At 35.7% G+C, this 27,913-nt stretch overlaps 1 protein-coding gene across 1 annotated transcript in view; it reads left to right on the top strand.

The window, feature by feature from the left end:
• Positions 1-2,324: 2,324 nt before the first annotated feature.
• The window catches only part of fndc5b (fibronectin type III domain containing 5b), a 36,878-nt gene continuing 11,289 nt past the window's right edge, over positions 2,325-27,913 (top strand). The window contains exons 1-3 of the mRNA XM_073822104.1: positions 2,325-2,556; positions 18,163-18,278; positions 20,358-20,556. Coding sequence (XP_073678205.1) covers positions 2,478-2,556; positions 18,163-18,278; positions 20,358-20,556 — 394 coding nt within the window. The 5' untranslated portion in view covers positions 2,325-2,477. The remainder of the gene's footprint in view (positions 2,557-18,162; positions 18,279-20,357; positions 20,557-27,913) is intronic.

Raw genomic sequence — 27,913 nt, forward strand, 5'->3', positions numbered from 1 at the left:
TGCTACCCTAAAAATCTTCTGTTTGATTTAACCCATAAAATGTAGTTTTGTTGGTATAAATTAATGTATTTCAGTTAATTTAGTGTTTTTAAATAATATCTTTGATGTTACATTTACGATTACGTTTCTTTTACATTTTTATTTAAGTTTTTTTTTTAAGCACAGATTTTCAATCTTAAATATGTTTAAAACAGAAAACTAAAGTTGTTTTTAAATCATATATGTGAGTCTGGACCATAAAACAGTCTTAAGTAGCACAGGTGTATTCATAGCAATAGCCAAAAATACATTGTATGCGTCAAAATTATAATTTTTTCTTTTATGCAAAAAATCATTAGGATATTAAGTAAATCATTTTCCATGAAGATATTTTCTACATTTCCTACCATAAATATATCAAAACTTACATTTTGATTAGTAATATGCATTTGCTAAGAACTTCATTTGGACAACTTTAAAGGCGATTTTCTGAATATTCTGAATTTTTTGCACCCTCAGATTCCAGATGTATCTGGAACAGTTGTATCTCCAAATATTGCCCTATCCTAACAAGCCATACATCAATGGAAAGTTTATTTATTCAACTTTTTCATCTTATTCATCTTTATTCAAGATGATGTATACATGTAGATGATGTATCAATTTAAAAAAAAATACCCTTATGACTGGTTTTGTGGTCCAGGGTCACACATAAAGCTATAATAAATTACAGTATATTCCAAAATGTGTTTTGCCAGTCAATGATCCTAACAGAAAGCAAAAAAGTGTATCTTTGAGCTACTTATTTAATGCAAGGTGAAAATATGCACTCATAAAAGGATAGTTCACCCAAAATTCTGTCATTAATTACTCACTCTCATGTCATTTCAAACCTGTAAGACCTTCATTTATCTTCACAGCAACATAAATGAAATGTTCCCAAGCCTGGAAACATAGTCATTAGGAGGAGAAGAATGGCTGAATAAAGTATTCTCAAAAAGTATTTTCGTAGCTTAATAATAAACTACGAAAGAAGAAGCTGGGGGAAGTCTATTGGCGGTTCGATTACCACACCGGCAGGAATTGAAGGTGGGGATTGTGAATGAACAGCGCTCTTTCCACCTTCAATACTATGACTGAGATGCCCTTGAGTAAGGCACCGAACCCCAATTGCTCCGGTGTGTGTTTGTTCACTTCTCACTGCTGTGTGTATGCACTTGGATGGGTTAAATGCAGAGCACCAATTTCGAGTATGGGTCACCATACTTGACAATACGTCACGACTTTTAATATTGCGGTTGAACCAGTGATGCCACATGGACTATTTTACAGATGTCCTCCCCTGCTAAAAAAACAGCTAAGAAAAAAGTTTTAGGATTTTTAAGCTGGAAGTATAGGTGGTTTTAGCTGGTCTCCCAGCCTGGCTAGGCTGGTCAGGCTGGCCTTAGCTGGTTGTTCCAGCTGGTCTCCCAGCCTGACCAGCTAAGGAAGTGGCCAAAACCCATTTAAAACCAGCCTGCTGACCAGCTAAGACCAGCCTGGATGACCAGCTAAAACCAGCCAACCAGTTTTTTTTTCAGCAGGGTCCCATTTCTCAGCCTGGGAAAATTTCAGTTACATTGCTGTCTATGCAGGGTCAGAATTCAGAAAGCTTTCAGATTTCATCAGAAATATCTTAATTTGTCTTCCAAAAATGAACAAAGGTCTTACAGGTTTGGAACGACATTAAATATTATTTAAATAAGCTGTTGAAACATATGTATCAACTGTTTAGTAGGCCTTTGTGTATCCTACTTTTAAAGCCTACCTCAACCTTTGGTTTTTGGGTCAATCCTCAGTTTGAGAGTTACTATTTAGACCCCTAACGGTCTAAGTACACTCCTTTAATCTTCAATTCCAGGTCTTTTTCTGTTAAGAAGATTCTCAGTGTCTTTATTCGGGTGTGAATTATCGTGCAGACCACTGCTGGTACTTGGTCAGCGTTGTCACGTGGTGCCTGTTACTTTTCTCAACGCTGAGTGGGCGGACGAATCACAGTCGTTTGTGATTACAGAATATAATCTGTTATAGCCTTTATCCAGCGATTGCTGTAACTAACTCATCGTTTATACGCCAGAAACGAAGAGTTATAATAATAGATTTAATCCATCATGCTTTGTAGCTCACATATGCTTTCGAAACTCAACGTAAATTTTAACGCCTTTAAATAGAGGACTCGGCTTTGTGAGCCACCGAGCGACGCCTGGAGGAAGTATGCATTATGTCCCATCGGTAACAGTGACATATGCCGTCCAATGGGCTCACGCAGTCCTCTCATGTCGACTTTCTGCGGCAAGTACGGAGTTTAGATCCAGTGCTGTTCTGGACTGATGCAGGAATAAAGACGGCAACCAAGTCGTGAATGTTAAACACATAGACGCCGAATTATAAGTTTAAAAATCTTGCGAGTAAATGGGATTCAACGTCTTCCGAACAGAATGTAAAGAATTCCTTGAAGGATGTGGGGAATTAAAGGCTTGTGCGCTGCGCTGTTATTGTTGTTTTTGGCTTATATCTCCGTGTCCTCGGTTAATGCCGGTAAGTTTGCGTGATTGTATTCGTTTTGTAAGGAATGTCATTATTGTATATGGTCATTTGCGCACGATATAGAAAGACACACGAAACCCTGTTACACTATTTTGCATGCATGAACAGAACTGCAACGGTTTTATCTTTTAACTACAAACAATATGCATAGTGAAATGCATTTTGATATGTTCACATTGGCAGAGAATTGGCAGAGAACAGACAGGTTGCGGGTATGAGATGAATAAATGATGCGCTACTACCTGTTCAGCCCTCCATTGGGAAGCACAAGACGCTCGTGGGTTTCCACTGTTCATTCAGACTGCATGTAAATGCTGTGGACAATTCATGTGATCCTAACTGATTCTGTTCAAAACCTGAAACCTGATCGCCAGACAGAAATGACAGTTTGAATGCACAATGCATCACATTTTAGGGCAGTGGGATTTAGGGAATGTGTCTGGACGCAGACACATTTATAGTAGGCTCCTGAATTCATTTATTAAATGGGAAACGATCTGATAACTAGCACAGCTAAATAACTACAGCAGAATATTGATTACTTTAGTTGTCAACGACACAAATCCATCCAGTTCAATCCTGTTTGCGTTTGTTTTTCTCTATTAATTTAACCTTTCAAAGCAATATCATTTATCGACGTGTTCTAGCCTATTAGTATGCTTTTTCTCTGGCCTGGATATAACAGGGAATCATGGCATTTTAATATTTTTATTTTTATTTTTTGCAAACCTATAAAATTAGGCTATAGCTGGTTTCACTGATACAAAGATGTATGTGCAGATAACATTTTTTTGCATAAAATGTTACAAAAGTGTTTTATAACTCAACTTCTTAATATAAAAAGCTGAGACATTAAACATAACGTGCAAATAATTTGCATGGCAAATGTAAACTAATGACTAATCACAATTTATGCACGTTTTAAATGTAAACCAGTGTCAATTTATTTTTGACAGAAATACTGAAACAAAAGCAATAAAAGAGGGTGCATGAATGCAAAGGCAAATGTTTAGAAAAATAACTGGTCTTAATGAGAAAGTTCTCAGCAGTTTGGTCTTCATACGGTATGTGTGCTTTATGTGTGTTTGTTGTGGCATGAAAATGATTGCATTATGTATAAATCATTTAGAAAAAGTGAAATATATCAGCAGTAACTGGAAATATTGCTAATGCCGTGCTGCTTGCTACACTGCAGAACAGATAACCTCTAAATGGTACTTTAAAGAGCTATTTCTACCTGATTTAACCCATATAAAATAGTTTTGGTGATATTTATGTATTCAGATTGATATTGTGAGATATTATGATTCTTAGGTTACCATTTTTTCAGTATATATGTGACCCTGGAACACAAAAGCAGTCATAAGGGTCAAATTCATCATAAGGGTCCATTTTTGAAATGTATACACAACTGAAAGCCTAAAAAAGTAGCTTTTCATTGATATATGTGACCCTGGACCACAAAACCAGTCATAAGGTTAAATTTTACAAAACTGAGATATATACATCACATGAAAGCTCAATAAATAAGCTTTCTATTGATGTATGGTTTGTTAGGATAGGACAATATTTGGCCGAGATACATCTATTTGAAAATCTGGAATCTGAGGGTGCAAAAAAATCAAAATACTGAGAAAATCACCTTTAAAGTTGTCCAAATTAAGTTCTTAACAATGCATATTACTAATCAAAAATTACATTTGGATAGGTTTACAGTAGGAATTTTACAAAAAATCTTCATGGAATATGATCTTTACTTAATTTCCTAATGATTTTTTGACATAAAAGAAAAATCAATAATTTTGACCCATATATGTATTTTTGGCTATTGCTACAAATATACCCCAGCGACTTAAGACTGGTTTTGTGGTCCAGGGTCACATATGGTTTATTAGGATATGAGATGCAACTATTTGAAAATCTGGAATTTGAGGGGGCAAAAAAAAAAAAAAAAAAAAATATTGAGAAAATCAGCTTTAAAATGTCCAAATTACGTTCTTAGCGATGCATATTACTTATCAAAAATTAAGTTTTTATATATTTATGGTCAGGACATTTACAAAATATCTTCATGGAACATGATCTTTTTAATATCCTAATGATTTTTGGCTTAAAAGAAAAATCAATAGTTTTGACCCATACTATGTATTGTTAGCTATTGCTACAAATATACCAGACTGGTTTTGTGGTCCAGGGTCACATATGTGACCCTGGACGACAAAACCAGTCTTAAGTCGCTGGGGTATATTTGTAGCAATAGCCAAAAATACATTGCATGGGTCAAAATTTTAGATTTTTCTTTTAAGCCAAAAATCATTAAGAAATTAAGTAAAGTTCATGTTCCATGAAGATATTTTGTAAAATTCATACTGTACTCTATTTTTGATTTGTGATATGCATTGTTAAGAACCTAATTTGGACAACTTTAAAGGTGATTTTCTCAGTATTTTGATTTTTTTGCATCCTCAGATTTCTGATTTCAAATAGATGTATCTCAGTCAAATATTGTCCTATCCTAACAAACCATACATCAATAGAAAGCTTATTCATTGAGCTTCCATATGATGTATAAATCTCAGTTTTGTCAAATTTAACCTTATGACTGGTTTTGTGGTCCAGGGTCACATATGTGAATCTTTTAGATTAGATTTGTTGATGATACAATGCATGAAAGCATTGAATCATATTGTGTGGTTTGCATTCATTATATAAGTATATATTTAAAAAGTAATCTGCTTTTTTAATGCTGCAAAGTTCAATTCTGCAGTCATTTTCAGCCAAGCCAGAGACATTTTATACACTGAGCGAGTTTTAGCAAATGCTTTTCCTGCCCACTTTTGACTGACAAGACCTAATTGGTTCTGATCGTTAAATGGTCAACAGAAAATTGCATTAATTGGATGATAAATCAGTGCATCGTGCACCATCAAGAAACCTGACTTAAATGCATAGCTTTCTAGAAGAAGTCACCTGTGATTTCATTCTATTACAGTTGTTTGGTAAAAGAGGGCAGTCTACTAAAACAGCCTACTATTTCACATCAGCAGCACCTGTTTGGCAGTCTGAAAATTATATACTGCTTTAACAGTGTAGAAATAGAAGCGTATCATAAAAGTTGCTGTGAAATGATATGGCCATGCCATATATCTGCAAGACATAAATTTGGGATGTGGAAACATACTGGTCTGTTTGTGCAAATAAGAGCGCAGCGTGTGCTACGTGATTACGGTGTAGTGCCTCTTAATGTGTAATATTATGTACAGATTAACCGTAATAGACATCCACAGCTGACAATGCACACAAACAAAGCACGCCGAACCATTTTCACCCTGCTTTTCTCTTTTATGTGGTCTAGAGAGGCAACAAAGCATCTGCCCATACATCTTTATACTGAAGCTCTGGCAGTGATGCAGGACGGAGGAATATTAATGAAGAGAGCAAGTGACATTTCCTCACCATTATGAAAAGAATACACAGAAGCAACAGAGGAAGCAGGTGAAACAAACATGTCAGAGAATAACTGATCAACTTTAGAGGCTGTATAGAGGCTGTTTTGGTTTTATTACAGGCCTGGTGTGTTTTGCTATGACGCCTGTGATGAAAGGCAGAGGTGCCCCCGCAATGTGCAACGCGGAGTTCCTCGCTCCAAGCTCTTACATGTTTGTTTCATCTGACAGTGTCAGGCATCTCATCAAAGCTACAGGAGGACACTGTGAATATTTTATGAGTTTGATGTTGTTTAGTGGGGCCAATCGCTCCTGTGCGTTGCATATTAGAGGCAATCTAACAGTTTATCAGTATGAGGTTTTGTTTTTGATGCATTAGGGATGTTAGTAAAGTGGTAATTGCATAATTTTTTTGAATTAATCACAATTTATTAGGTAAATGAATATTTAGCTGATGAAAGCCTCAAATTAAGGCTGACAGTACTTAAATGGACATACAAAAAGAGACGACAGTATATTGTTTGTCATGTATTTCGGCGAGGCACGTGAAGCCTGAACTGCTCAGATCTTACTGTGGTGCAGTGGTTAATGCATTTTACAATTTCACTCTCTGCTATATTTGCTAAATAATAAAAGATAATCAAACTAATGAAAGAGACAATAGGATAATATATACTGATCTTTTTAATAAAAGAGATCTTTTAAAGAAGTCTCTTATACTTACCAGGGCAGCATTCATTTCATCTAAGATACAGTAAAACTGATGATTTAAATACTTGTCTTAATATAATTTGAAATGTAATTTATTTTTGTGATGCAAAGCTGAATTTTCAGTATCATTACTCCAGTCTTCAGTGTCACGTGATCTTAGAGAAATTATTTTAGTATGCTAATTGGTGCATAGTTATTAATAATGGGTCTTATTTATATCATATATATCATATATCTTAAAAAAGTTTAAAATGTTTTGTGAGGATGCTTTCATCTATATAAAGCTCAAATGAACAGCATTTATTTGAAAAATAAATATTTGGTTACATTATAAACCTTTTTACTGTCATTTTTGACTAAGGCGTTCCTTAAAAGTATTAATTAAATTATTATTATTATTATATTATTTGACCCCAAACTCTTAAACAGTGGTGTATCATGGTTTCCACAAAATATCAAGCAGCACAACTGTTTTCAATGTTGAAAATAATAATTTCATGTTTCCTGAGCATCATATTAGACTGATTTCTGAAGGATCATGTGAAGACACACTGAAGACTGACGTAATGATGCTGAAAATTCAGCTTTGGGTCACAGGAATAAATTACATTAAACACAATATTTCTGTGTTACTTTTCACTGTATAGAAATAAATGCAGACTTGGTGACTATAACAGACTTCTCTCAAAAACATTAGTCTCTGAACATTTGACCGGTATACATATTCTCAAAAGAGCAATGCAATACTGTAAAATCTGCAAAATGTGCAAACTGCATTAATGGAAAAAGTCGTATTAAGCAGTTGTGTGTGTGTGTGTGTGGGGGGGGGGGGGGGTCATAGGGTTTAATTAAATGTGTTTTTTAGTCACTGTAATTTTATTTTTATAATTAATTACTCAAAATAAGCAAGTTGAATTAAAAGCCCTAGTTAAAACACAAACTTTATAGATGGTGGATACTCACTGGCTGATATTACTCTTTACTCTTTATTTACAGTCGAGGTCAAAAGTTTACATTCATCTTGCAGAATCTGCGAAATGTTACTTATTTTACCAAAATAAGAGGGATCATACAAAATGCATGTTATGTTTTATTTTGTACTGACCTGAATAAGATATTTCACATAAAAGACGTTTACATATATTCCACGAGAGAAAATAATAGTTTAATAGTCAAAAGTTTACACACGCTTAATTCTTAATACTGTGTTATCTGAATGATCCACAGCTGTGTTTTTTTTTTTTTTTTTTTTTTGTTAAGTGATAGTTGTTTATGAGTCCCTTGTTTGTCCTGAACAGTTAAACAGCCTGTTGTTCTTCAGAAATGTTCCACTAATTCTTTGGTTTTTCAGCATTTGTGTATATTTGAAGCCTTTCCAACAATAACTGTATGATTTTGAGATCCATCTTTTCACACTGAGGACAACTGAGGGACTGCAAATATTACAGAAGGTTCAAACGCTCACTGATGCTTCAGAAGGAAATGTGATGCATAAAGAGCCTTAGAGCCTAAGAAAACAGTTTGAATTTGAATATCAGGGTAAATTCAACATATTTTGTCTTCTGGGAAAACATGTAAGTCTCTTCTGTAGCTTTTGGAGGGCAGTACAATACAAAAAAAATGCATTGGCTCTTAATGCATTGTGTTTCCTTCTGGAGCATCAGTGAACATTTGAACCTTCTGTAATAGTTGCAAATGAGTCCCTCATTGCTGGAAAGGGTTCAAATACAAAAAAGTGCTAAAAAAACCCCAAAGAATTTGTGGGATCTAAAGGATTTTTCTGAAGAACAGTGGACAGTTTAACTGTTCAGGACAAACAAGGGACTCATGAACTAAAAAAAAAAAAAACAGCTGTGGATCATTCAGGTAACAACACAGTATTAAAAATCAAGAGTGTGTTAACTTTTGAACAGGGTCATTTTTATAAATTCAGCTATCATTTTCTCTTGTGGACTATATGTGAATATCTTCTATGTGAAATATCTTATTCAGGTCAGTACTAAATAAAAAAGATAACATGCATTTTGTAAGATCCATATTAGTTTGGTAAACTAATTTTGCAGATTCTGCAAGGTGTATGTAAGCTTTTGACCTCAAGTGTATACAGTGCTTTTACATTGTGTCAAAGCAGCTTTACAGTATTAAACAGGAAAACAGTGTGTCAGTAATGCGAAAGGACGATAGTAAACACTCAATTTTCAGTTAAATTCAGCTCATCATTAATTCAGTGATATTATCATCCAAGCTCAGTTCAGTTCAAATAGTATCAGTGCAATCAAGTTGACAACATTGCTGGAAATTAAGTGTCCCCAACTAAGCAAGCCAGAGGCGACAGTGGCAAGGAACCAAAACTTGTCAAAAGTATCTGAAAATAAGAGGCGGTCAGGTGGGGTGCAGAGTCTGAGCTAAGATGTTATTAGATGCTGGAGGGAAGCTGTTTGCATCACTTCCTCTGAGTTGAAGGCAGGCTACGGGTCTCTGGATCAGAGACTGGGATTTGAATCTCAAGGGTGTAATATTCTCCGTCTAGAGGTCAGCTTGTGCTGTGAAACCGCTTACAGACTTCAGGCGAAACTGCATCCTGTCATCTCTGACATCACTGAATTGTTAAGCAGAGGCTCAGTTTTTTCTTCCCATGAGGGAGCTTTGCTAAATTACTGTACAGTAAGAAATAATCTCGCAGGTCAAGGAAATAATGAAACATTGGTCTAAGCTATGACTTTCCCTCGTTTTTTTTTTCTTCACTTTTTTTCCTGTCACAGTGAGGATTTTGCTTTGAGTTCTATTATTTTTATGCTGAACTAATGATATTTTCTGTTCCCTCACTCTCACAGAAACCTTTCTGTGGGTTTAGATTTCCATTAAGATATGATTTAGTATGTTTATTAGTCTTTTTTTTTCCTTCTGTGGACCATTGGCTGGTCTCCACAATGCAGATGATTTAAGTTTTTCATTCTTTTGGTCCACACCAAAACCTGACTAACACAAACATTTACTTCACTATCCAAATGAAAACATACAATAGACTTTCTGTATTTATATAAAGCTAATTAGATTGCACAAAGCTAAGGCTGTCACTAACGATTATTTTGGTATTTGAGTAGTCAGTCGATTATTCTAATGATTAATCGAGTTATAGCATAATTAGAATAACTTTTTGGTAGTAATAAAAATAGACCTAGGCGATTAAAATTACTTAAAATACATATAGCAATGAGTCAACAATAATGATTCTACCTGATCTCATGGCGAAAATGTACCGATAAGTACAGTGGTGTGAAAAAGTGTTGGCCCCCTTACTGATTTTTTTTATTTTTTGCATGTTTGTCACACTTTAATGTTTCAGATCATCAAACAAATTTAAATATTAATCAAAGATAACACAAGTAAACACATGCAGTTTTTAAATGAAGGGTTGATTACTGCCACAACTGTTCGCAATCAAGAAATCACTTAAATAGGACCTGCCTGACAAAGTGAAGTAGACCAAATGATCCTCAAAAGCTACACTTGTTGAGATCCAAAGAAATTCAGGAACAAATGAGAAAGAAAGTAATTGAGATCTATCAGTCTGGAAAAAGATTATAAAGCCATTTCTAAAGCTTTGGGACTCCAGCGAACCACAGTGAGAGCCATTATCCACAAATGGCGAAAACACTGAACAGTGATGAACCTTCCCAGGAGTGGCCGGCCGACAAAAATGACCCAAGAGCGCAACGGCGACTCATCCAAGAGGTCACCAAAGACCTTACAACAACATCTAAAGAACTGCAGACCTCTCTTGCCTCAGTTAAGGTAAGTGTTCATGACTCCACCATAAGAAAGAGACTGGCCAAAAATGGCCTACATGGCAGAGTTCCAAGACAAAAACCGCTGCTGAGCAAAAAGAACATAAAGGCTCGTCTCAGTTTTGCCAGAACACATCTTGATGATCCCCAAGACTTTTGGGAAAATACTCTGTGGACTGACGAGACAAAAGTTGAACTTTTTGGAAGGTGTGTGTCCTATTACATCTGGCGTAAAAGTAACACATCATTTCAGAAAAAGAACATATACCAACAGTAAAATCTGGTGGTGGTAGTGTGATGGTCTGGGGCTGTTTTTCTGCTTCTGGACCTGGAAGACTTGCTGTGATAAATGAAATCCTGAAGGACAATGTCCGGCCAATGTCGTGACCTCAAGCTGAAGCGAACTTGGGTTCTGCAGCAGGACAATGATCCAAAACACACCAGCAAATGCACCTCTGAATGTCAGAAGAAAAAACAAAATGAAGAGTGGCCTAGTCAAAGTCCTGACCTGAATCCAATTGAGATGCTGTGGCATGACCTTAAAAAGGCGGTTTATTTTTTGTTATTAAGTTATTAAGCAAACACTTTTTCACACAGGGCCATGTGGGTTTGGATTTTGTTTTCCCTTCATAATAAAAGACGTCATTCAAAAACTGCATGTTGTGTTTACTTGTGATATCTTTGATTGATATTTAAATTTGTTTGATGATCTGAAACAGAGTGTGACAAACATGCAAAAAAAATCAGGAAGGGGGCCAACACTTTTTCACACCACTGTATCTCACAATTCTGAGAAAAAAATAATTTCACAAAACTATTAAAATTTCAACATTTATAATAAGAAGAGATGTTACAAGAAGTTACACACTTCACCTCCTATGCTGGGACATGTTGTATAATTTGCCTCTTCTTATGTGGAAAACTCATTATGCAATGTTGTAAAATCAGTCATGTGCACTTTGATCAAATTCAGACTTATGATCCGATTTTGAAAAGCTGCAGCACCTGACGGCCTTCCACAAAAAATATTTCTCTACTAAAAGAAATACTCTAAAACAAAATGGCACAACCTCTCCCCATCAAATAAGCTTCAGGTTACTGTTTACAATCTAACAGAGCCTCAGCTCCTGACCAAAATTCACAGCGATAAATATCCCTCCAAGGCTTCCTTTGGGACGGCAGTGCTAAGCTACATATTTACGAGGGCTGCCATGTTCAGGGACTTTGGAGGCAGTCAAGCCAAGCCAGAAGATTCACCTCACAGCCCAGGCTCCCTAAGTCTAGGTAACGAGTATCACCGGACGGCCAGATGCCCACCTGAATGCACACCCCTCAGACATATAGGAACCTGAATGCTTATGCTTCCTACAAGAGCGACGAGCAAATGTGATTGTGAGTTCGGTTTGACAGTTTGAAAAATGAATCACGTGAACTTTTCCGAAGGATGGTATTCCCGAGCAGTGCTCATTGCGAGATTGAATGCCCTGAGAGTCCATACATTCAAATCACGTTTGTCTCCGCAGACAGACTAATACACTTTAGGTTTGGTGTCTGGCTGCAAGCCAAGGGCCTATAGAATGCTCGCATGAGTCTCATGAGAGAAGCCATTACCGACCGATGGCATCTAGAAAGACTGAATGAACGTCTTCAGCTTGAGGTTCCTGAGGGTGCATTAATGTACTGTATGTGTTAACATCATGTCTGAAACCTCAACTTATCAGTGGTGGTAACAAATGTGTTTGAGGCAGCTTGACCTTATTCGTTTTTTAAAAGGGTAATTTAAGTTGAAAGCCTTCGGTAGTGATTATTAGGTGAAGTCACGGTGTTGAAGACTTTTGGAAAATATCCAAATAAAAGGCATATTATAAAACACATCCAATCATTCAAGGTGAAATGTGTACAAATGACTTGATTATACTAGATTTAAACTGGAATACGAACGTTTCAAACAAATGAGTTCATATTTAAAGGAATGCAAAAATGCAAATCTCTTTCTAATGTTGTCCCAAATCCTTATGATTTTCAAGTTTAGCAGAATGTTCATGCTGCTCTTTACCATACTATGAAAGCATACAATCACAAAGAGCTGAACATAAAACCGTATTGAAGTAAATAAAAGTTAAACTATGACTTGTGCAATATATTAAGAGTCTTCTAAAGTTCTACAATAGTTTTATTTGAGAAAGAGACCGAAATTCAAGTTGTTATTTGCTGAAAATTGTATTTTCCACCATAGCTCTCAAATCTCATTCACACTTCAGCTTATTCATTGACACTTACATAATATTGTCTGGGTATTATTTACACTACCGTTCAAAAGTTTAGGGTCAGTAAGACTCGTAATAGTCTTTAAAGAAGTCTCTTATGTTCATCAAGGCTGCATTTATTTGATTAAAAATACAAAAAAAAAAAAAATGTTTTTACAATATAAAATAATGTTTTTTATTTGAACATACTTTAAAATAGAATTTACTCCTGTGATGAAAAGCTGAATTTTTATCAGCTGTTACTCCAGTCTTAAGTGTCACATGATCCTTCAGAAATCATTCTAATATGCTGATTTATTATTAGAATGATCAATGTTGGATAATATCAACAGTTGTGCTGCCAAATATATTTTGGAACCTGTGATTTTTTTTTTTTCAGGATTCTTTCATGAATAACAAGTTAAAAAAAGTACAGTGTTTATTCAAAATATAAATATTTTATAACAATGTAAATTATTTATTATTAACTTTTAATAAACTTTTAATTATTAACTTAATACATGAATAAAAGTATTAATTTCTTAAAAAAAGAAAGAAAGAAAGAAACAATAAAAATGTACTGACCCCAAACTTTTGAACGGTAGTGTATATACTATTATAATATTTATTCATATTTTTATTTGATTTAGTTTTTCTATTTTAAAATTTGTTTAAATTTTAGTAATTGTGTTATATGCTGTTGTCATTTTTTATTTATTTAATTTTATTTATCTTGATTTTTTTTTCAGTTTTACTTTAATTTCAATATATGAAGTACTTAACGTTTTTTCAATTAGTTGCCAAACAATGTTTAATTTTTATTCTTTCATTCATTCAATTTTTTTTTTTAGAAAGTTTTAGAAATTTTAGTAGTTAAAATTAAATTTTGTCTAGTTTCAGTTTCATGTTTCTTATTTTTTTTTCACTCTTTCATTCATTCAAGTTTTTGAATGAATTTAATGATTTGTATTTATTTGTTATCTTTATTTCAGTTTTAGAAATTTTAGTACTTACATTTTTCTAATTTCAGTTAGTTGCCAAATAACATTTCTTATTTTGGTTTTTTGAGGGTATTTTTTATTGTTGTTGTTGAGTTCTTCATTCTTTCATTCATTCAAGTTTTTTGACTCTTTCATTTCAATTTGTTTCAGTTTGTTTACTTTACAACATAAAACACAACATGACAAAAGACATTAAAATATAGCACACAGTTCAATAATTTTGTTTAAATTTGAGTAATTTTGATATGCTTTCATTCTTTTTTTTTTATTAATTCCATTTCTATTTTTCTTTTTATTTCCGTTTTACTGTAGTTTAGTCATTTAAGTACTTAAACTTATTTTTTTCTAATTTAAATTGGTTAAATTGTTTCTTATATATATATATATATATATATATATATATATATATATATATATATATATATATATCTTTTATTATAGTTAAGTTTACAACAACATAAAATGTAACAAAATGGAGGGCAAAAGATTCATTCTTTCATTGTTTTAATTGTTTCATTTATTAATGTTTTTCATCTGTTTCAATTAACAAAAACACTTTACTTTACAACATAACTAAATAAAACAACATGGCAAAAGACATTAAATTATAGCACATAGTGCATTCATTTAGTTTAAAATTTGTTTAAATTTTAGTCAGTTTGTTATATGCTTTTGTTATTTTTATTAATTTAATTTATAATAATCTTTATTTTTCAGTTTTACTTTAGTTTTAGTCATTTAATTCCCAAACAGTGTTTCTTATTTCTTGTTTCTTATTTATTTTTAACTAATATTTCAGTTTGTTTAGATTAACAAAAACACTTTTTATAGTTTAATATAATTTCTATTTATCTTTATTATTATTTCAGTTTTACCGTACTTTTAGAAATTTCAATAGTTAAACTTAAATTTGTCTAGTTTCAGTTAATTGCCATACAATGTTTCTTTCTTTTTTTCATTCATTCATTCAAGTTTATCTTTCATCTCAGTTTGTTTAAATTAAACAAGAACACTTTTTAATAGTTTTACTTTACAACATAACAACATAAAACACAACAACATGACAAAAGATGTTAAAATTTGTTTACATTTTAGTAATTTTGTTATATGCTTATATTTTTATTAATTTAATTTCTATTTATCTTTATTTTTACGTTTCTTTTTTATTCTTTTATTCGCTGAAGTTTTTCATGCATCTTTTATTTCAGTTTGTTTCAATTAACAAAACACGTTTTAATAGTTTACGACATAACATAAAACACCAACATGGCAAAATACATTAAAATATAGCACACAGCATAAAAATATGCATTCATTTAGTTTAAAATTCGTTTCAATTTTAGTAAATTTGTTATATGCTTTTGCCGTTTTTATTAATTGAATTTCTTATTGAATTTAACTGTAATAATTTAAGTAGTGAAACTATTTTTTTTTCTAAGTTCAGTTAGTTGCCAAACTTTTTTTTTTTTTTTTGCTGTTGTTGTTTTGAGTTTTTCGTGCTTTCATTCTTTTCTTTCATTCAAGTTTTTCCATCTCTTTTATTTCAGTTTTTCAATTAACAAAAACACTGTTTAATAGTTTTACTTTGCAACATACCATAAAACACAAAAACGTGCCAAAAGATGTTCAAATATAGCACAGAGTGCATAAATTTTGCTTTGCTTGTCATATGCTTTCATTTCTCATTTTGTGTTCTATATGGAGAAGTGGTTCGAAATGACACGAGAGTGAGTAAATAATGACAGGATTTACATGTTGGGCCAAACTAACTTTTTGCACAGCAAGATTTCCTAAACCATGAAGTCTAGGATGTGAATGTGCTCCCCATAGGCATCAATAAACTACTGAGGCATGTTTTCTGAATGCATGTTACATTACTCCCCTATTTAAAGAGTAATGTATGACTGCTCCAAACACATCCTGCCCAGTGGGAGACATATTGTGTCCTCAGGGATGACTGGCTCTCTCTGTCTGTCATCCCCTTTAAATACATTATTTCCCATCTGTGGGGTGTGAATTTGTTACATCGTGATGAATGACGTTAAGCAGACAACCATTTCACTCTGTAGTCAACAAACATTACTGATGATTAGATCTTCACGCACCGATTTATGTAACGGCACATTATCATTCTGACAAGTGATGATCACATGCAACTTCTGATGCCTTCGCTCCGAAACATTTCCATTTAATTCCTGAAAAAATGCCCAGTGGCCAAACGGCGGCTGGCTGGTGTACTCTAGGCTGTGCCAGGCCATTTTCTTTGTTTGATGACCATCAAAGACAAAGAGGCTGGTTCGGATAACAATCTAAGAGCTTCCACACAGTAAATAAAAGTAAAGAGCAGTGGAAATATTGATCTAGAGCTAACATAGAGCTAAGCATCAGGGCATTTCCATCAGCCAAACCACACTGTTCATTTCGGCATTGGAAAAAGAGTTTGACAGCGACACACTAGAGAAGAGAACTATTTGGGGTGAAAAGAATGTGTACTGAAGGTGCACTGATGTTATAATTCATAATTTAACACATACATGAGAGTACCTTAACACCACCTGGAAATACTGGCTTAGTTTGGCCAACTGTAAATGCCTTTTGTTCCTCAGACAGTTTTCTGCACTCTTCTCCTTGATTTGTTGTATCCTTTGGCAGTCTATAGTACTCCAATGTTTTACCTGGTCCGACCAAATAGTACAGCCCAAAACATGACAATAATTGACCAGCTTCAGCAGCAATAATCTGCAAAATATGCAAGTTTTCTTCAGTTTAGTGGCATTGTTCCGTTCAGTACCACCAATATGGCCGATTCATGATACGTTGTGAAAACACTCTTTATAGCTAACAACTCAACTTTCTAAATATACATTATATACTTTTACAGTCTTGTGACTTGCTTGACTAAATAAAAAACTTGACTTGGACTTAAGATCAAATGACTTGAGACTTGACTTGACCTTATGTAAGGAATAATTGACGACGACAGTTGAATTCTCAGAAAATAATCCACAACCGAGGTGGTGATGCATTTTGGTGGTGATTTTCATAGAATTCAATGGACCAAAGTCAATTATTCCGCTTATACTACGGTTACCGCGCCTCAAGACATCGATCACATGATATATTTTAAGACATTCATCTGGTTTTTGTCCTTAAAACACTATTGTGAGTAGGATTAATTTCTTACGCAGCTCATCCAACACTTTATTGCTAATTCCAGAACGTCATTTTAGACCTAATAACAACACTTGAGCCGTTGATAGCAAATAATGCAGTTAATAAAGAAGTTTAGACAGACTGACAGACAGAAAGAGAGAGGGAGAGAGAGATTAAGCCGGTGAATTACCTCTCTCAAGTCTGTGCGTCTCTCAAAAGTGATTGGCAGCATCTTCTCTACTAATAGTGAAACTGTAGGTTCATTTTCTTCAAGACCACGCTGTTGTTACCTCGCTTGTGAGAACTGTCGTGTAGTTAAGTTGTTAATCGTCAGAACAGCGTTAACAACATTAGCGCGTATGCTAACGTGTATGTGTGTGCGTCTGTAAGGGAGAGCGAGGGAGAAATAAAGTGAGTGCTTTCTGTACATAAATAAAACGTAATATTGTGGCAAAAACATGGAAATAATCTGTCGTTTTTATCCTATTGTTTATTGTGTTTATTAGTTTGGCCAGTGTCGTTGTGGGTTTTTGTTATTTTGCTGTTTTGGGCTCTAAGGACCTTTGAAATAACTGAAATCGTGTGGCGAAGTGATATAGACATGTACTGCGGTCAAAAGCTGCCTGGAACTACGTTCGCCGTGAGTTTCCCTGAAAATAATGCACACCATTAGAACGTTTGTCAGCCAATCAGATTCAAGCATTCAACGGCCCCGTAGTATAAAATAACTGTAATTAAATTATCTTTTAAAAATAAATAATTTTGACATAAATTGGTAAACAGAGCACGCAAAACATGGAACCAACAGCACCAGTGAGGCTAGTTGGCTGGTTTTAGCTGGTCATAGCTGGTCAGCAGGCTGGTTTTAGAGAGGTTTTTGCCACTTTCCCAGCCTGCCCGGTAAAATAAAATATAGGCCTGCTTGTTTTGTTTGGTTCTGTGACTAGACTTGCTTGAAGTAAATCAGTGACTTTACTTCAGTTAGGGACTTGCTTGAGACTTGAGAAACGTGTGACTTACCCCCACCTCTGTTTATACATTATTATATACACTTCATTATACACAGTGAAGAGTTAAACTAGAAGAATCATTATCTTTTCATAATCAAAAATCTTATATTCTTTTTCATACAGGCAAGCACATTTTCATCCTTCATCCTGAATATAAGACTGTGAGCTTGAGAGGTCTTGAAGTATGTCACATCAGCACCTTTTATCCCTTCATGACTTTTTTTTTTTTTTGTCATCCTCAGACAGTTTATCTGCTCCGCTCAATGTGACCATCAAAGCACTGGAGGGGAACTCTGCGATAGTGACATGGGACATTCTGGAGGGAGACCCAGTCATTGGGTTCGCCATCACCCAGCAGGTATTGAACCAGTTTATGGTCAATTTCGAGTCCTTACATGTGCAAACCATGTGTAAATCACCCCATAACTCAAGTTTAATGAGCCAATATCACAGAGAAATGCTTGTGTAAGCATGCTGATTATGTGTCGATGTAGACCGGGCTGCTTTTTCTTCGAGGGCACATGCCGTTGGTATTTTAGGTGGCTTTGAGCTTTCTGTAAATGTTTTATGCATGCATGCATTAGTTTGTGTGTGTGTGTGTGTGTAAGCAGATTTGAGGAAAGCAGTCACTGTGGAGACCTCCGTAATAAGGACTGCAGTGACCATCTGCTGCAGTACAAAGCCATTACGGCTTGTCACCAAACTGAGTGAGACAGAGTTTCTGCAGTGTGCATGAATATGTGTGTGTGTGTGTGTGTGTGTGTGTGTGTGTGTGTGTGTGTGTGTGTGTGTGTGTGTGTGTGTGTTAGCTGTTTATCTCCTCATGAATTTCTCATGCCACTTATGCCCAACTATGGTGGGAATTCACAAAGAACAAATTTAGCCCATGGCACCGTTTATTAGCACACAATGTTAATCTCATCTGACTTCATTTAAAACGTGAAACGTATTTTACTTTTATAATGTTGCCTATTTCTGTTTAGCAGTTGTTTATTTTATTTCAAAAAAGGACATTTTTATGGTTTTTATTTTAGATTTAACTACTTTAACCCTGCTTTGAAGTGGGAAGAAAATTAGCAATATTATTACATGAGACATGAACTGTTTCTCTTTTCTCTCATTTTTTGATGCATGTACAAACAGAGCGGAGAGAGAAATGAAAGAGAAACAACATCTAATGATTCATGAGATGTTATAATGGGTTTCATAGGGGTGACATTTGTCATTTGCAATGTATTTATTGGAAGTTATTAAAAGCACAAAACATAGAAGTGATTATGTTCTGGAATTGGTTTTAATAATAAATGAGAGATTTAAATAATAAGCAAAAATACGTACATGCATTAATAAAGTAAAAAGGATGAATTTGATTTCATGTTGACTTTAATGTTTCTGGCATCAACCACATTTCTGTCAAGACCACTATCATCAAAGATGACTTCGCCAGGAGTTTGATTGACAGGCGATCTGACCAATCACAACGCTCAATCTGTCATTCTGTCTGACAAACAAAGCAGACAGGAGAGTAGATTAATGTCTGTGGACTTGACTTCAATAATTGTGTGTATTGACATCTTACTGCTTTGTAAAGCAAATACATTTTGGATTTGGCAGTATGGTTCTCTTCTGGGCAGCCCAGCAAGGATAAGAGCAGAGAGAGCAGCAATAAGCCCTTAGGGTAAACAGAACAGAACCAAATGTAGTAGATATCATTAATGCTCTTAATGACAATTTAATGTAACAGTATAATTTAAGATAAAGGAGTCTGATTCAATGAGGAAATCAGAAGGCCAAGTCCTGAGTATGGATGTAGAGGAGCTAGGGATGGAAGAGGGTAATTAGCTTCTAAGCAAAGCGATAAAGCTGCTAAACAATACTGAATGAATCTTATATGTGACCCTGGACCACAAAACCAGTCTTAAGTCGCTGGGGTATGTTTGTAGCAATAGCCAAAAATACATTGAATGGGTCAAAATTATTGATTTTTCTTTTATGCCAAAAATCATTAGGAAATTGAGTAAAGATCATGTTCCATGAAGATTTTTTGCAAAATTCCTACTATAAATATATCAAAATGTCATTTTTGATTAGTAATATGCATTGTTAAGAACTTAATTTGGACAACTTTAAAGGTGATTTTCTCAGTATTTTGATTTTTTTGCACCCTCAGATTCCAGATTTTCAAATAGATGTATCTCGGCCAAATATTGTCCTATCCTAACAAACCATATATCAATAGAAAGCTTATTTATTGAAAGTTCATATGATGCATACATCTCAATTTTGTAAAATTTAACCTTATGACTGGTTTTGTGGTCCAGGGTCACATATAGGGATGCCGTGACAGACATTGTAGTCCTATAAGTAGACGTGGAGAAAGTAGCTGAGAAAGCTTCGCTTATTAACACTCTCAATCTAAATAATGTTTTTCTCATAGAAAAAGGACGTTCGTATGCTGCGATTCATCCAGGAAGTGAACACCACCACTCGTTCCTGTGCATTGTGGGACTTGGAGGAGGACACAGAGTACATAGTCCATGTGCAGTCCATTAGCATGAGTGGCACCAGCCCCCTGAGTGAACCTGTTCTGTTCCGCACTCCCAAAGAGTCAGAGAAACTGGCCTCCAAAAGCCCAGGTAAGTCAGCGCTAACAAACAACTACCATGTGAAGTACTTCAGAGTACTAATTTGGAAATGGAAACAATAGTTCACCCAAAAATGAAAATTTGATGCTTATCTGCTTACCCACAGGGCATCCAAGATGTAGGTGACTATAGCCTCGTTCAGACTGCCAGCCCAAATCCGATTTTGGAATGTGCGACTTTATTCTGTGCTGCCATCTCCGCTGGTTTTAATTCCGCGTTTCCTGGCAACCCATTACCCGTGTTTTTCCAACCTTCTACTTGTGAAAGTGCACTGGAACGGCAGTCAAACCCATGACTTTCCACCCGTAAACTCCTACTAGATCGATGTACTCCCAGTTCCGAGCTCTGACATCACATAGCCTGCGAAACAACAATGGCAGCCCCTACGGATGCGGTGTTTATGCAAGTGGTACACAGTGGAAAAATAAACTTTAGGACAATAAAACGTTGCAATCAAATTAATAATAATATAATAGTAATAGATGTGCTCAGGCAGTTTGGCATGACTTGTCTGGAATGCTACAAAGTCGCGAGTCGTGGTTTGAAGTCATGATTTACGGGCTCAAAAATCTGCCTGGAACGCAGCATAGAACTCAAAGAGGTGTGTATACTAGCCGTATATTGTCTTTTCCCGCTTGCCTTGCAGTTCACAACAACACAAGCTTGTTTTTGCAAAGACGTTTATGTTTTCCACAAAAACGTCTGACGTGTTTATGTTTTACGTGGTGTGAAAACGTGAAAAAGTTTCTTCAAATCCGATCTGACCGGTCGGACTGAACTGTATTTCCAGGAATCCGAATATGAATGTAGCTTGAAACAGATTTGCTTGCTGTTCAGACTACCTAAATGTGGATTTGGATTGGATTTGGGCTGACAGTCTGAACAAGGAATTTGTTTCTTCAGTAGAACACAAACAAAGATTTTTAACTCAAACCGTTGCAGTCCGTCAGTCATATAATGGCAGTCAATGTGCTTCACGACTTTGAGAGTCAAAAACCATACACAGACGAACCAAATGAAACCCTGTGCCTCATGACAATACATTGAGGTCTTAAAGGAACACTCCACTTTTTTTGGAAATAGCCTCATTCTCCAACTCCCCCCGAGTTAATAAGTTGAGTTTTACTGTTTTGAAATCCATTCAGCCGTTCTCCTGTTCTGCCGATATCATTTTTAGCATAGCTTAGCATAGATCATTGAATCCTATTAGACCAATAGCATCACGTTCAAAAATGACCGAGTTTCCATATTTGTCCTATTTAAAACTTGACTCTTCTGTAGTTATATCGTGTACTAAGACCGGTGGAAATGCAAAGCTTCAATTTTCTAGGCTGATAAGATTAGGAACTACACTTCCATTCCGGCGTAATAGTCAAGGAAGTTTGCTGCCGTAATATGGCCGAAGCAGGAGCAGTAATACCACGCAGCACATGTGCAAATGCTAAACTAGCTGGGAACTCATTTCTGATAATACTCCGCCTGCTTCGGCCATATTACAACTTCCTTGACTATTACGCTGGAATGGAAGTGTAGTTCCTAATCTTATCAGCCTAGAAACTCGCAGCTTTGCATTTCCACTGGTCTTAGTACACGATATAACTACAGAAGAGTCAAGTTTTAAATACAACAAATATGGAAACTCGTTGGTCATTTTTGAACGTGATGCTATTGGTCTAATAGGATTCAATGATCTATGCTAAGCTATGCTAAAAGTGATATCGCCAGAACAGGAGAACGGCTGAATGGATTTCAAAACGGTAAAAATCAACTTATTAACTCGGGGGGAGTTGGAGAATGAGCCTATTTCCAAAAAAAGTGGAGTGTTCCTTTAAGACACAAAACAATCGGTCTATGCAAGAAACTGAACAGTATTTATATAATTTTTTACCTCTGATCCACAGCATAATCATCTGTCCTGAGCACGTTCACAACAGAATGCGGAAGCGATATGTCGTGTGTATACGTCACTCTTTGTTTATACAGTGCAGAGAGATTGTGGGTACGACGGCCAATCAAAATGGTAATTACTTGTGCTTATCTTGATTGTTGCAACTGATTGAAAATAAAAAGATTATGTTTGCTTGCGCGAACTCATCTGGTAGTGTTGACTTTTCGCCGACTCCCAACTTTTGAGCCTGATCGACTAAAGTTATGGCTGTTTGCTCTTCATCACGCGCCGGCTGTTGTGAACGTGCTGGACGTTGCGGTGGATCAAAGGTAAAAAATTATATAAATACTGTTCAGTTTCTTGCACAGACCAATTTTTGGCGTCTTTAGACCTCAATTTATCGTCACGAGCCGCAGGGTTTAATTTGGTTTTGTTTGTGATTTTTTTTTTTGGCCATTGTCTGCCATTATATGACTGACAGACTGCAACGGTGTGAGTTAAAAATCTTTGTTTGAGTTCTACTGAAGAAACAAAGTCACCTACATCTTGGATGCCCTAGGGGTAAGCAGATGAACATCTAATTTTCATTTTTGGGTGAACCATCCCTTTAACGCAGGGCTAGGGTTGCCCACCCCCTTCACAACTGCCCCCTTCTGTCTCTTTTGTCTTGACAAGAAGTGCATCTATTCAGACGCAGAATGTCTTTATGACCACATCAAATGGGAGACTTTTCAGACGCTCACTCCAACCTCACTTCAGCGGCAGGCACTAATCAAATGAGCGTGGGAAAGGTACAGGTGATGAGGAGCTTCAGTAGAACAACAGGGAACTGCAGTCAGATATGTCAGTAAAAACTAATTTACCTGTCCTGCTGCCTGTTATACTGTATTCGTCAGTGTTAATTTTGTTGATTAATAATTTCATTTCAATTACATTTTTTCACAGAGGAAAACGAGATGAAACAAAACATTTTTTGAACGACAAAAACTGTGATGACAGTCTACTGACATTTTTGTCAACAAATAAAAATGATAGGAAGGGACGGTTTGGGATTTATTCAGAACAAATCTGCTGTGTGTTTAGGAGGTTAGAAGAGTACATTTGAGCTGTAACACAGCCTACTGATCTATCCGGTGGGACATAAGCTAGCATAAATTTGCTGCACGTCTCATAAAATGTTAAAGAAGTCAATATCTAGGTGTAAGAGAAGAGCATGGATAAACTTGACGACGCAAAAGAGAACTCCAAACATTCCGGTTTTCAGAGCGCAGAAACCAAAACACCCAGATAGCACACATACATCTGCAAGATTAAAGATAACTTGATCTGGAAAGCATCTGCTGTCTACAAACATCTGTAAGATGTCAGTTTTACAGTACATACATTCTAAATCATAAACATCTTAAAAACATCTAATAGACGTCTATATGACATCTGATGGAAAACGTCCTATAGATGTATTGCAGATAAGCAAACAATCTAAAAAAAATTGGTCCTCCAGATATAAATGCAGATCTCAAATAGTCTAATAAATGTTACATTTGATAGCTCTCAATTATATTGTAATGGTGAATGGCCATATTCAATGGTTAAATATTTGGGAAAAAAACAACAATTTCTTAGATTTCTTAGTAATACTGGTATTCACCAAACAAATGTTGTGTTTTAGAAGAATTTGCTGGTGATTCTTTTCAATACATTGATGGTTAATGAGGACTGGGGCTATCAAGCTCCAAAAAAGCAAAAAGCTTCATAACAGTGCCATAAAATTAGTTTATGTGCCTTGCGGACTATATTCCAAGTCTTCTGAGGACATATGATAGCTTTGTGTTATGAACAGATTGAACCTTACAGTTACTCATTTAGCAAATGCTTTTATCCTAAGTGACTTACAAATAGGGAATAAAACAAAGCGATTCACACTAAGGGGGCAATAACATCAGAAGAAGTGCTGGAATATAGAGTACAGGCTAGAACTGAGCTAAAATTTGCTGCATTATTGACTGAAATTTTTGATTTCAGCTGTAGTTCTGTGCGAGATGTTCAGTGACGAAGCAATGTCTGACTCACGAACAGATTATTCTTTCAGTGAATAGATAGACCAAGTTCACAAACCTGGTCTGAATGATTCATAGATTACGAATATATAGACACTTTTATGGTGCTTTTTAGAAGCTTAAAATCCCGAAGATCCATTTATTGCAATTGCATGGAACTAGTAAGCCTATTGAGAGTGAGAAATTATGACAACTTTGATTTTAGGATGAATCAGACATATTAAATTCAGATTCTGAGGCTCATATGCAGAGAAACAATACTGATAAAACACATTCGTGCTTTAAAATTTGTACAGTTTAAAAAAAAAATGGATTCATTTGAAACATGACTAACAGTCAAGTCACTTCCATAGAGGGAAAAAACACAGCGGGAGGTGGTTATACAACCGCTCCAGAAGTCTAAAAATGGTGTTGTGTCATAATTCAGGGCATAAGTGTTCACTTTTGTGCGTTTTCCCATTAATTTTTCTGTTACTAGGAGCTTGTCTTATCCATAGCGACGCACAATACAGTCAATTTTTCTGTTGTATAATCCATTTCGATGACCTACTTACTTGGACGAACATCTGCTGGGGAGGTTTGTGTTCCAGGAACGCTTGCCATTTTGTGGTTGTGCGTCCAGTGTCTTTGGCACTGGACCGTGCTGATGACATTTGGTGTCAAACTCTCGGTCGTGCAGGTTATAGTCGGGGCAGGATCCACACGGGAGTTTTCACTGAGGTGTAACCACAGACATCAGTGAAATGTCAAGGGATGATACCGCTTCATCCCTCACATCCATGTCTTTGAAAAACAGTGAACTATGAGTTACTTTCAAGAACCAAAAATGGCAAAAATAAGTGATCAATTTAGTGCACATTTCATTTGATATTCAAAAGTTTGAGGTCAGTTAAATTTTTTGGTAACACTTTCTTTCAATTCTTCGGTTTTTCAGCATTTTTGTGTATTTGAACCCTTTCCAACAATGACTGTATGATTTTAAGATCCATCTTTTCACACTGAGGACAACTGGGGGACTCATATGCAACAATTACAGAAGGTTCAAACACTCACTGATGCTCCAGAAGGAAAAACAATGCATTAAGAGACAGGTGTGAAAACTTTTGAACAGAATGAAGATCTGTACATTTTTCGTATTTTGGATAAATATATATATTTTCATTTAGTACTGCCCTTCAGAAGCTTTAGAGAATACTTATATGTTTCCCAGAAGACAAAATAAGTAAATTTGACCCTGATTAAAATTGGACTAAATTCAAAAAGTTTTCACCCCCTTTCAATTCTTAATACATTGTGTTTCCTTCTGGAGCATCAGTGAGCGTTTGAACCTTCTGTAATAGTTGCATATGAGTCTCTCAGTTGTCCTCAGTATGAAAAGACAGATCAGTCATTGTTGGAAAGGGTTCAAATACACAAACATGCTGAAAAACCAAAATATTTGTGGGACCTGAAGGATTTTTCGGAAGAAAAGTGGGCTGTTTAACGGTTAACAAACAAGGGACTCAAGAACAACTATCACAAAAAAATGACGGATTTTTGAAGTTTCGCGCTCAAGTTTACAGAGACTAAGGCCCGTTTCACACCGCAAGCGGGAGCAGAGTGTGAGCAGCGCATATTTTTTTCAGCGCCCATGTTAACAAATGAGTGCATTCACACCGGCAGCAGGAGCAGCGCGTGAGCAGCACTGAAGCGATGGTTTCGGCACAGAGTCTATTTTTGCTGCGCTGCTCACGCTCAAATAAAGGGACAGTACACTTTTGATGGCCAAAATAAATATGATTTCACACAAAAAAGTTCTATAAATGCATAGAACAAGCTTAAATGCACATATAATACGCTTGTCTAGTGAGTTTAACAAGAATCGTTATCAAAAGAAAATGAAGAGTCCAAAATATGTAGAATATGTAGGCCTGGGCTACAGAAGATATAAACGTGTTTTTAATTATTCAGTTTGGGTGCAAGCATGGTGTAAAAAAAAAGCCAAAAAATTACAAAATGTTTTACGGCAAAATTATTTCTTCTTTTTTTTTGCATAGAGAAAAAGCTGCTATGAGTGAGTCTTGGATTGTATAAAGCACTGTATAACTAAAGGTAAAATAATAATAATAATGATAATAATAATAATTATAAATGAAAAAAAAAATCACATACGTAGGCTAGCGCTACCCATGTTTTACCCATTCATGTGCAACTTTATGATTAGGGGACCACAAAGTAACACTTCCCTAAGTGCTTTATGATCCCACCAATAAGTATTACAAATAGTTATCTTCGAAGGAAAGGCCTAGGTTGAATCTGCTTCTGCAGTTTCATTGTTAATTTCATATTTACCTGTAATCAATTTCACAGAGAAAAGCTGATTACTAAATGCTTTGGAGCCGCTGCACGCTCTACAAACGCTTCCAGTGTGTAAACTCTTGCGAGTCTGCAGCTGCAGTAACGCTATAGTTACACTGACGGGAAGCTCACGCTCTGCTCACGCTTGCGGAGTGAAACGGGCGTAAGACGGCAGAAAGCACATATTGTTTGCTTTAATTATTTTACAAAAGCGCAATGTTTTGTTGTTATTCTAAATGCACGCAAATAAACGTAGAGTCTTTACGGATTCGAAAGTCGTATTACTTTTATCTGTATAACCAAAAATGATGGAGAATTTTTTTTTCTGCGGTTAGGCGACTAATAAAATTGTGTTGGTTAGTCTTCCTTAGTTTTTTTTACATTGTGCACACACTGTATATAGAAATTACAAATGAACACACATTCATTAAGGTCTAAAGTTCTCTTTTTCAGCATCTATCTAAAATCTGTTAACTCTGCACTAATGTCATTTGTGATGGATCAGGGGTAGAAATATGCTTGAGAGTGGTTTACGGATGGCTAACTCTTAGCTGACGCTTGTGTCAGTTAGATAGCAGGAGCGTTTACAAAAAAAAACTGTTTAATCATCAGGCATTAGTGCTCACGGTACACTCTAATTAATCAAGCGAGCACCATTACACTTCACTAAATACCAGAGCGGCTAATAAACACAGACAGTTAATCTTTCTCTCTGCGGACCTCCCCTCTCCATCGCTTCAGGGTGGCTTCATGTTGTTTTTCTTACTGGACTCATGACGTGTATTGATGTCGATGGTGAGCTGAAAAATGCTCCAACTTTTCCCCTGCACTCAAACGCCCGAGACATCCAATAACATTTCAGTTTCACCTGAAGGGTATCGACGTTTCTTCAGAGGATGAAGAGCTGCGCACAAAGAGACGAGTGTAACTTCTCCCGGTCATTACGAAACACGGTGCTTCTGCTCCTTTAGATAAGCAGGACACTGAAGAACGTCAGTTTTCCCTCTGCGGTTAATCAGCGAACACAGAGCAGAGCTCTGCGTACAGTTTCTTTTAACTAACAAGG

This window comes from Garra rufa, chromosome 17 (assembly GCF_049309525.1).
Source record: "Garra rufa chromosome 17, GarRuf1.0, whole genome shotgun sequence".
NCBI lineage: Eukaryota > Metazoa > Chordata > Actinopteri > Cypriniformes > Cyprinidae > Garra > Garra rufa.